Source organism: Meles meles, chromosome 11 (assembly GCF_922984935.1).
Source record: "Meles meles chromosome 11, mMelMel3.1 paternal haplotype, whole genome shotgun sequence".
Lineage (NCBI taxonomy): Eukaryota > Metazoa > Chordata > Mammalia > Carnivora > Mustelidae > Meles > Meles meles.
This window is the reverse complement of record NC_060076.1, coordinates 69231668-69243695: the sequence shown is the minus strand read 5'-3', so window position 1 is coordinate 69243695 and position 12028 is coordinate 69231668. Positions and strand designations below refer to the sequence as shown.

Genomic DNA, 12028 nt, shown 5'->3' with positions numbered 1-12028 from the left:
CTTGCAGTTATATAAAACAACAAAATGTTACTATTTTAAAGTAAGAGTTTTAAGATGCTCTATTTATTTCTTCAATAATTTAAATACCAGGTAATGGATATTCAAAGACAAAAACTAACAGTGTGGGCCCTCAGAGAACACAGTCTAGAAGAGAGTGACAAAAATAAACAAATAATTACTAAGTTACTTTAGAAACAGATTAAGAGCTGCAGTCTATTTAGGTTACACCAGTATGGAGCCCCAAGTCCATAATGAAACTGAAGGTATCTCTGAAGAAACCGATGCCTGGGCTCACTCTGTACCAATGAAGAGGAGCTAGCTAGGACAGGGGTTGCTGTAAGGAAATGTCTCTGGAGACAGGGATAACACAGCAAACACAACAGAGTCAGTGAACACCATGGGTATAAAGTTACATATTAAAACATACAGTACCAGAGAAAAGCTAATCAACAAGAAGATGAGGTGGGAAAAGAAGGTAAACAAATTACAGAGCCCTAGAAGTTGTTCATTCTTTCAACTACATGTTATTGCCCTAAAGGACGGACCAATCAGACAAGCATTTTAATACACAGGTCAGAAGTCACAGCACTGTGGGGAAGACAGATTTGAGAGACATGGTTGCAGGCTGTGCTCCAGCTGAAGGGTGACGAGGACCCCGGCTAAAGCAGCTGTAATAGGGAATAAGAAAACTCTAACAACTGTAGAGTTTGACACAGAATATGCAAACAATTACCTAACCAGAAAAATGTGCCTAACATTTTCAACTCTGAACAAATATATTTTAAATGTCATAGATAAAACATTTACTAGCCTTCTAATGGTAAATTCAGTAAGATGCCGCCAAAAATGTCAGCTAAAGTCTTGTATGATTTTAATTTCCTCAGTATCTATTTTTCCATTATCCTTTCTAATTTTATCTCTCCGCGGTCTTCCTTTTTCCTTAATTGGGGTATTCAATGGTTTATCTGTTTTAGTTTTTAATTTTATCTGAGTATAGTTGACATACAAATGTTACATTAGTTTCAGGTGTGCAACTTAGTGATTTGACAAGTTTATACATTATGCCATATTCACCACAAACATAGCTACCATCTGTCCCATTATATTGCTATTACAGTATTATTTTATTTTTAATCCAATCATTTCACTTCTTAAATCAACTGGAGTTTTTTCCCTAATGTATTCTTTTTTCCTCTACATTTCTCTGTTTTCCTTGTGTTTACTGCTCCCTTCCTAACTTCTTTGGTTAGATATCCAATTCATTCACTTCCTTCTATCTTTTTAATTACGTAAGTGTTAATTATTTAAGTGGTCAAAGCTATTTTCCTATGAGCTCACCTTCAGCCATACGGTCAAAGTATAAATATAAATAATCATAGACATACACAAAATTTTATACACACACACATATACACCCCCATCTCTACTGCTTTGAATGCCATTATTCTGCACTATCATGTACTCCCCACAATTTCAATTTCAGGTGTTTTGTTAACCACCCTAATCCTGTAGTCAGGGAATAGAAAGAAAATCCATACCTCCTAGGTTTGGGACCTAATATTAGAGACAGTGTGTATCTGCGCTGGGAAACTCTCTGTGATCTCTCTTCTCTCCAGCTTCCTCGGAGGATGCTATACTATTCATTTTTCTGTTCTGCTACTTCCCTATTGATGGTTGAAAATAATTAGCTCCAGGTGACTAATCTTCCACATGCCTTCCTTCTCAGCTTTCCTCTCATCTGGGAAAATCCAAACAGGCTCAGCAGTTTTTCCAGCTGCCAATACCCTCCAATTCTTCCACATCTTTCCATAGACTGTCTACTCATTCCCTTCACTACAAGCTTTTAAAACTGCAGGAAATGAGAATTCTCAAGACTTTGTCAACTCACCTTCTTACCCACATTACTTTCATGGTGGTGGGATTAGGAGTTACAAAGGGTCATATAACATATTCTCTTCTTGTCTACAATTTTTAGAGATTTAAGGAGTTCAGGTACTTCTACATTTTCATTTTGTGTAAGCTGACAACACTGAGTTAACTGAAAGATGCTCTAAAATACTTACAGTTGGCAGAATATACTCGTAAAAGCTGAAGACAAGGCAAAACCAAGCGATGATTCTGCAAATTCTGTTTGACCAAATTCAGGGTTATAGTAAGAGCTCCATTAATTCTAGCTTTCACTCCAAATTTTTTGTCTGTTTAAAAAGAATGAACAAACACAATTTATTCATGTATAGCTTTTGAATGAAATGAAATGAAATGTCATAAACTGTATACACACTTTTTAGAATAAGCATTTTAACCAAACACTTCAAAATTTACCTCATATGTATGCCACAAAAGCACTGGGAGAACTCCTAAATAATCACTATTGTAAGAGCTTAAGAATCATTTTAATCTGTGTAGCTAGACAACTATAAACTGAACTTGGGTTCTATCCCAAGGATGCCTTTCTCTGTTAACCTAATCTAAATCAACTTTCTCCTTGTTTCAAATCCCGTGTTTTCTCAATTTCTGTTTTTTAACATTTTGCATGTCTTACTATTATAATAATCAGTCCTAAAAATTTTTATATCTCTTTTGGTCTGACTAGATCATAAGCTTTTTAAGCACTGAGAGTGTGCAACACCAATATGAGTACTAATGAAAAGCGAACACATTTTACCTACATGTTCCTCAAAGCATTCCCATCCATACTTCCTCCTTCCAGCTTCAACCATATCCGTGTAATATGTATCCTTTGCACACATACACATGCAAACACATACACACTGAGACACACTTGTGATTCTGACATTTTTCTCCCTTTTTTCCAATCTATGCAACAGAATTCCTCATGAATTTAGAATCCTCAATTTTTTCAGGTCACCAGTTGACTGTAAAAAGCAGTCCATGACTAGGACCAAGAAAAACAGTACTATTTTAGATTTTCAAAATTTACCAAGTTTCAAGGCAAAGAATCAATGTCACAAATGGTTCTATGATAAACACACAAGTGCAAGCCTTACCTTTAGGTCCAATCTTTGCGAGAATAGAATGAATCTGCACCATCAACTCCTCATTCGGGGGAGATTCCTTGCTGGCATTCATGAGTAACTGCAACAATATTTGTGAACCACCTTTGGTGACCAAAAAACTTGCTCTTCGGCCTCCACCTAAAAAAAAAAAAAAAAAAATTGTTTTTAATGGCTTAAACAGCAAATCTTCCCATAGCATACTAGATATAACAACTTGTAGCATTCAAGAAATATTTCAAATGATGACTTCTGAAATCAAACACCTCAAAATCAAATTTTCTTTTATCTCATTTAGTATTTTAGTTAGAACACAGCAACAAGGGTAAATACAAGTGATGTCAAAATTCTACATTCAAGGCTCTGAAAATGGGTTTTGGGGTGGTTTGAGGGATATTGGAAGACCCCTCAAATCAAAAATAAAGCAAAAATAAGAGTATGACATTTTGGTTTCCAAATTCTGATACTCAGAATAGCCTCTATAGGAGTATCAGAAAGTTCCAAATAAAGTACACATGATACATTGTTGATCACTGTTTACAAACAGAAATTAGACCAAAGGAAACAAAAACTTACCAGCTGACACCAGCTCAACAAGAATGCTTAAGATATTAAGTGTAGTTTGAAGATCTTTCGTGTTCTGAAATAAATAGTTTATTTGCTGTATTAAACCATTGTAAATCTATGATTCCCAAACCTTTTCTGATCCTGTTGTGAACTACCTATATTTTTACAAATGACCCTTCCAACTTCCCTAAGCACAAAGGTATTTGGGCTTGCACTATTCTCACTTAACACTTCAGTAGCTTCTTCTTGCCCCTGAGAATGTCTACAAGTCATCTGAGCTATTGTTTTCTTAGTATCAACATTATTACAAGAAGAATTAACTTTTCATTTGAATTCACCATCTTCTACCAATTACATAACCCAAATGAATTAATCAAAATGTAAAAGGCACAACAATGTATATATGGTGACTACTCAGTCACCTAGGTCCCCTCTCAGAAGGCAATGGCATTATCAGTTGCTTGCATATCCAGCCAAAAATAATGTGCACACAGGAAAGAAATCCATGTAAATATGTGTGTATATACAGATTAATTTCTCCAAATAGTATTGCCCTATGGATACTATTTAATACATTGATATTTTTATATATCAATAAACCATTTCTTCACTCTTTTTAAAGGACAACCATATGGCTATGCCATTGTTTATGAAACCAGTTACCTACCAGTGGAATATTTAATTTTTTTAATCATTTGCTACTAAAAAACTGCAACAAGAAATTAACATGTTTATACAGAATCAAGTACATCTCCATATAGGATAAATTCCTAGAACTTCTGAGTCAAAGAATATGGGCATTTACTTCGCTGAATATTTACTAAATTGCTCTTCATGGAGTAATTTACACTCCCACCAACAACGCAGAAGTGTAACTATGTCCTAAAGTCTGGATAACCAATCTAAAAGAGAAAATGTTTAAACACTGTACTTTGGTTACATCTCTTTTATTAAAAGCAATGCCTGGATAAGAAAACCAGAGAAAGCAGAATTATGGCCTATTTAAGGAACTGCTTCGTCTCCAAAGTAAAGGAATTTTAAATCTTTATACAGAGGAATTTGAGAAGTGCTGTGTTTCGGTAAACTGGCATGGGACCCTTATTCTTTGCCCTTCCAAAAGGGAGTGAATGTTGTCTCTGCTTCACCATTTGAACTTATAGACTAATGGAACCAAAAAGCCATATCTAGACCAGTTAGAGGATTATGCATTAACCAAAAACCCTTGTCTCAGCATTTGGGGTATTACATAGACCACCAACTCACTAGTGAGGAATTTGGAAGAATGAGAAGGACAGACATGTGTTAAAGAGAAGAGAGGACTGTGGCAAAATATTGCTTGTGTTTGGCAAACAGATCTCATCTTCTTCCTGGGTACACAGCCAAAGGACATTTTCTAGCCCTTCAGTAATTAGATTTGGGCCATGTGACTGAGCTCAGATTGGAACCTGAATGGAAGTTGTTGCACTGTTATCTCTAGGCCTTACCCAGACAAGATTCCCATATATAATTCACTGCCTCCCACCCCTGCTGGCCTCAATAAATTGTAATAGAGCAAAAAACAAACAAATGAATGGTGTTCAATCTCAAGTGCCATTTGCATTTCTTTTCCTGGGAACTGTCTATAATGTCTATACATTTAAATCAAAGTCTATTGATTTAATTTTTCCTTACTGATTTGTAAAAGTTCTTTATATGTCAAAAAATTATACAATTTGAAACATTTTTCCTCAGTTTGCCAAGTGTCTATGGTGTTTTTTTCCTCATGTACTTTTGTTAACATAGTTGAATTTAAAAATCTTTTCCTTTAGAGCTCCTGGGTCGTTTGTATTAAAAAAGCCTTTCCTATTTTAAGATTATTTAAAAATTTCTCCCATTACTTCCTCTAGTATTATGATTTTATTTTCCATGCTTAAATCTTTGCTACTGATATGGAATTTACTTTGGTATAGGAAGTAACAATCCACTATTCTTTTCTAAGTGGCTACCATCTGTCCCAGCTCCCCTAGTAAATAATCCCTCTACTCCTCACTTATCTGAAATGCTACCTTTCTTAAGTGGTTTTAAATTGCCCTATGCCGAGATGCCCTTCAACAGACGAATGGATAAAGAAGATGTGGTCCATATATAGAATGGAATATTATTCAGCCATCAGAAAGGATGAATACTGAACTCTTGCATCAACATAGATGGGAGTGGAGGAGATTATGCTGAGTGAAATAAGTCAAGCAGATAAAGTCAATTATCTTATGGTTTCACTTACTTGTGGAGCATAAGGAATAACATGGAAGACATCAGGAGAAGAAAAGGAAAAGTGAAGGGAGGGAAATTCAAGGGAAAGACGAACCATGAGAGACTGGACTCAGAAACAAACTGAGGATTTTAGAGGGGAGGGGGTGGGAGGGGGATGGGTGAGCTTGGTGGTGGGTATTAAGGAGGGCATGTATTGCATGGAGCACTAGTGTTATTTTTAAACAATGAATCTTGGAACACTACATCAAAAAATAATGATGTACTGTACAGTGACGAACATAACACAATATAAATACATAAATAAATAAATAAGTAGCCCCGTGATCTTGGTTTATTTTTGGACTTTCCATTCTGCTACACTTATGTCTATTACTCACATACAATTTCTAACCCATCTGAATTACTAAAGTTTTACAATGTTCTCTGATATTTGGTGCAGCTAGTCCTTTCTCTCTTCTTTTTCAGAAATGTTCTTTCTACTCTTGCTTATTATTTTCCCAGTGGACTTTAGAATTTTTGTGTTTTTACTGAGATTATGTTAAACTGACAGATCAATTTAGGGGAAAATGACATCTTGTACCATTTTTAACAGGAAGTAATTCCTATCAAAAAATATGAATTCAACTCTGTTCTTTTTTTTCCCCAGTTCTATTGAGATATAATTCGACATATAATACTACGTGCTCTTAAGGTATACAACATACTCCCTGTTTTTAAGATAGCACTGAATAAAATTCAAAATTCTGATTCTAAATATATCCTTCTGATCCACCCAAAAACTTCACACTGGGATAGAAATTTAATTGTTACCAACATAATATAGTTATTCAACCAATACATGTAGTAAACTAAATCACAAATATGTATCACCTAAAATAATACAATAAATGAGAATTTCCAATATCAATCATTTATTTTAGACTAAAGATTTATTTCCAGCTAATGCTTTATTTTTTATTACCAAGTGGTATGTTAAAATTAAAAATATGGTTAACATTATAATCATAAGGTAATACACTTAAAGGTTTACCTAATATATATCAGAATGTTTCTGCCACCGTTTCAAGTGATAATTAAAAACATAAAATTTCCATTCATTTGCTTTACCTCTAGGATAAAAATTTTGTACTTTGTATATACATTTTTTTCTTCTACTTGTTGGTATTAATAGTTACATAATTAAAACTTGTCCATGATTTACCTCTAAGGTTGACAGCAGAACTTCCATTCCTGTAGAACCTTTGGCTGTCATTTCTCTCCTTGTCTTTTCTGAAAGGTATAAAAAAGTTTTCTTCTAAAACAAGAAAAAATTACATATACTTTTATTCTACAGCTAATGTAGAATCAACATGACTCAATTAGTTTAGTAAACATTCTAAATTGGTTCTTAGATGTTTCTCCCTCTGATGCTGCTAATTCTATCAGGTGGGAACTTCCAGATCTCAGTTTATAAGCTCTTCCTTGCATTTAATAACATCTCCTGTCATGAATTAGATGAATCCCTGTCAATCCATCTACAATCTTAAAATCAACAACAGAGTATGAGTTTCAGAATTGGAGGTGAGGTAGAAGGTGATAATGGCAGGCCTCTTTATTATCTTTACAACTAGAACTAGAAAACATTTCATCAATATTGGTAAAAACAAAAATTTAGTACCATTTTCAAATATTTTTACTGAATTAATACTATTTTAAAATTCTGAATTACACAAAAATAAACAAAACTAAGGAATAAACAAAACTTGCTACTTCTGCAAGAATCTGGAGACCAGATCACACAAATAATCCCTTTTATCTGAGGGAGTGGGGAGGGGACCAGTATAAATTTTTATCCTATTTAAAGGTTTCTAGCATTTCTCCACTATTCTTTTCCTTCGATTAACAAGACAAGAAAGGTAGATCACAGGCCAACATTTAGGTAGATCACATACAAATTATATGTACTTGACCTTTATTACCTCATTTATGACTCACTTTAACCCTTCAGGGGAAAAATCACTCTTTTGATAGACCAGGAGTTTGAGTTCAGAAAGGAGAAGAAACCTGCACAAAGTCACTGAGCAAGGAAGTGAAAGAAACCAGGTGACCCAGGTGTTTCTGAACCCAAAGCTTGCGGTCCTTCATTGATATCATGTATTTCTAAAAGACCCACAGGAATCATTCTTTTAGGCAGGACTGTTACACAAGAGACTTGTTAACCCTCTCCAACTGTTTCACACCTGGATATTAGTGCCAGAAAGAGAATGACAATGCCATTCCTTTCACATTTTGAGATTTTAAAAACAGAACACAAATAACCTATTCTCAATACAGCACATATTACACAGTAAAGTTCAAGAGACTGACAGTACCAAATCTGTTTTACATAGAGATAATCAAGCAGTCTAAGATTAGAATGAGCCCTGAAGCCCTGATAAGGGGAGGTGGAGGAAAGTCAGGCTAGGCCTTTAGAACATCACACTTCTGCCCAGACCAAATCCTGTTCAACTTCCATTAGGAACGAACAAAAACCCATACGGGTATAGTTTTGACACATACAAATTACACATTTAAAATTTCACAAGAACATGAAGTATATAAGATACAGAAAAGGAGTCACAAAATCTCAGAAAAAAACTCATTAGTCTGATATCTACCTGAAAAGCAGGTTATTCTAAATTAGAAATTATTAAAGAAAGGGACAAATGTGCTACAGAGAAGTAACAGGATCATATTATTTATGACAACTATCAGTAACTACCTACAAAATAAAAACAGGAATTAGAAATATTTTTCTTTAGGGGTGCCTGGGTGACTCAGTGGATTAAAGCCTCTGCCTTCCGCTCGGGTTGTCACCCCAGGGTCCTGGGATTGTGCCCCGCATGGGGCTCTCTGTTCAGCAAGGAGCCTGCTTCCCTTCCTCTCTCTGCCTGCCTCTCTGCCTACCTGTGATCTCTGTCTGTCAAATAAATAAATAAAATCTTTAAAACAAACAAACAAAAAAGAAAGAAAGAAATATTTTTCTTTAAAACAACAATCTCTGTTATCATGCATCATCTTGGATCCAGATAATGAACTTTGTAAAACTGACAAACACCTTACTATCTTTCTAAACATAAACTTGCGAAAGTGATCTTAAGATCTAAAACACTGCTCATCTCTGCACCCTGTGGCCATAATTACTAACGCTTAAAAGAATGATAGACTTCTTTACCATTAAAAAAAAAAAAAGGGAAAACTCATTAATATTTGTAAAACCCAATTCCTTTTTTATTTTTTTTTTAAGATTTTATTTATTTGACAGACAGAGATCACAAGTAGGCAGAGACGCAGGCAGGGGAGTGAGGGGAGTAGGCTCCCTGCTTGCTGAGCAGAGAGCCTGATGCAGAGCTTGATCGCAGGACCCCGGGATCATGACCTGAGCCCAAGGCAGAGGCTTTAACCCACTGAGCCACCCAGGCACCCCCACAATTCCATTTTTAAAAGTGATTCCTCGCCTGACCCTTCATCATTTCCCTGGCCCAGCTGCCTCCATCAGTAAGTATTAAGTTGTAAAATAAATACTGTTTACAAGACCAGTGCTCTAACCCCTGAGCTATGGAGCCAACTGCTAAATACTGTTTAAATATATACAATGCGGGGCGCCTGGGTGGCTCAGTGGTTAAGCCGCTGCCTTCGGCTCGGGTCATGATCTCAGGGTCCTGGGATCTAGCCCCGCATCCGGCTCTCTGCTCAGCAGGGAGCCTGCTTCCTTCCCCTCTCTCTGCCTGCCTCTCTGCCTACTTGTGATCTCTCTCTCTGTCAAATAAATAAATAAATAAATCTTTTTTTTAAAAAAAAATAAATAAATAAATATCTACAATGCACCCATGATTTAACACTTTAAAGATTTTTTTTTTTTTATTTGACAGAGAGAAATCACAAGCAAGCAGAGAGGCAGCCGGGGTGGGGGGAGCAGGCTCCCCGCAAAGCAGACAGCCCAATGCAGAGCTCGATCCCTGGACCCTGGGATCACAACCCGAGCCAAAGGCAGAGGCCCAACCCACTGAGCTACCCAGGTGCCCCTGATTTAACATATTAAATAAGACAACTGATTTAATGTTAAAGCCAAATGATTTTTTCAATATTAATCATAGAGTCGTCTGAAGACTGAGATCTCCACTACTAACAAGCCATTGTTTTTTCACCTTCATGGGACAAACCAAAAACTCCCCTTACTGTAACATCCACAATCACAGAGTTTATTACCCACACTAAATGAAAACTAGGCACTACAGTTTTCTACTCTACTCTTGACTCTGTCATCATCTAAGGAGACTTCAATGTCTATGTGGATGATTCCTTCAACACCGAGCTACATAGTGTTTTGACCATGTAACAAAAAAACCCTTCCCATTTGTTCCAATTTATCAAGTCTCTCAATTCTCAAATCTCAAACTGCCCTACCTCTGAATTCTTAGCTTCCAATCTCCCACTGACAGACAACAGCCTCCTAACACTCCCATTTCTCTTGTCTTCAGAAAATAAGGGAAGCCTCACTGTCACTTTCACTGAATCTTCTAACTCATCAGTGGTAGTGCTGTTCTCCTGTAAAATCAGTTCTAGACATGCCCACTTGGATACCAAGGCTCATCCCTTAAACTTATCAGCGTGAACCCTTATAATTAAGTAAATGCTAAAATGTGCATTCTCTCTTCCTACATCACAGTAAAAATAAGGCCACAAGAATTTCTTCTTCAAGTTTAAGATTCTTAGTACCAAAAAATTCACCATTTCCATCCTCATTTGGAAACAGAAAACTACTGTTCTTACTTAGCTCAACTCTCAGTCATGTCCATCTGCCCTGCCATAGCCCACAGCTATTCCAAAATGTGTACCAGTTGTCAACCTTTACTCTCAATCTCTGGACCTGTTTCTAACTTTCAGCATCTACATTTCCTCAGTGAACTGAGACAAAGTGATAAATCAACCAGAGATGAAATCCTATAAACAACGACCAAGCTCCACACACTCATGTACCTAATCCTTGACGAGGATTGCTTTCCTTTTTCCAGCCTTCGGGAGGAAAATGAGGATGTATCGTTTCTACTGTGTTCTAAATCCCATCCGTTCTACCTACTTATAAACCTACAACTTTAACCTCTACCCACATATTGTTTTCTGTTTTCTCACATATATAACAAATCTTATTTTAACTTGTCTCCTCCTCTATTTCCTTCTTGTTTCTCAGTAGAACTCCCCCCATGACAGAAAGTCTACACTCCCTGTCATTATATTTCATTTGCCACTCAGATTACAGCATAATGCAATCTTCCTTCTAATTCCACCACTTGAAAGTGATCTTACTGTGGGCAATAATTTATTAATTGTCAAATCAAAAAGATCTTTATTTTAAATAACCTCGCAGACAATGTTTCCTCCCTTGGCTTTTCTAAAACAGTCCTTCCCAGTTCTTATACCACTACATGCTAATAATAACCTAAATGTTATAACAGGCAAGAATTTTAAAGCAACTACCATAATTATATTCAATTACATTAAGGAAAACAAGCTCACTATGAACCAAAAGAGAAGAGATCACAAAACAGAGAAATAAAAAGTATAAAAAAGAAATACATGCACATTTTAGAAAAGAAAAATACAGTATGTAAAAAATTATCAGACATACATAATGGCAGAATGCAGAGGAAAAAGGCAGTAGCTTCAATATATAAAAAGGGAAACTATCCAATCTGAACAACACAGAGAATTAAGATTGAAAATAGGAACCTCAGGGAGCCTGGGTAGCTCAGCCATTAAGCGTCTGCTTTCAGCTCAGGTCATGATCCCAGGATTGCCCCCTGTGTTGGGCTCCCTGCTTAACAGGGAGTCTGCTTCTCCATCTCCCTCTGCCTCTGCCCCCTTCTGGCCACACCACCCCACTTGTGTTCACTCTCTCTCTTTCTCTCTTTCTCTCTCTCTCTTAAATAAAATCTTAAAAAAAAAAAAAGAAAGAAAAATAGGAGCCTCAAGGACCTTTGAGAAGCAATCTCCAAAAGTCTAACATATGTATAATTATATACCAAAACAAAAATGAAGAATAAAAAAATTTTGATCAGGAAAAATTGCCTAAAATTGATAAAAGACAATTTTACAGATTCAAGAAGCTCAGCAAATTCCAAGCATTACAAAGAAAACTGCACACACACTCTGAAAACCAAACTACTGGAAAATCATGA

The 12028-nt window shown here is 36.0% G+C and overlaps 1 protein-coding gene across 4 annotated transcripts in view; it reads right to left on the bottom strand.

Moving 5' to 3' along the window:
• AGTPBP1 (ATP/GTP binding carboxypeptidase 1) overlaps nucleotides 1–12028 on the bottom strand; it is a 159406-nt gene that overhangs the window by 105617 nt on the left and 41761 nt on the right. For 3 of the 4 annotated variants that reach the window (XM_046023396.1, XM_046023397.1, XM_046023398.1), the window contains exons 4-7: nucleotides 7033–7100; nucleotides 3591–3654; nucleotides 3009–3155; nucleotides 2064–2195 (exon numbers count right to left, since the gene is read on the bottom strand). In XM_046023396.1, coding sequence (XP_045879352.1) covers nucleotides 2064–2195; nucleotides 3009–3155; nucleotides 3591–3654; nucleotides 7033–7100 — 411 coding nt within the window. The remainder of the gene's footprint in view (nucleotides 1–2063; nucleotides 2196–3008; nucleotides 3156–3590; nucleotides 3655–7032; nucleotides 7101–12028) is intronic. The other variant, XM_046023400.1, reaches the window with a different exon arrangement.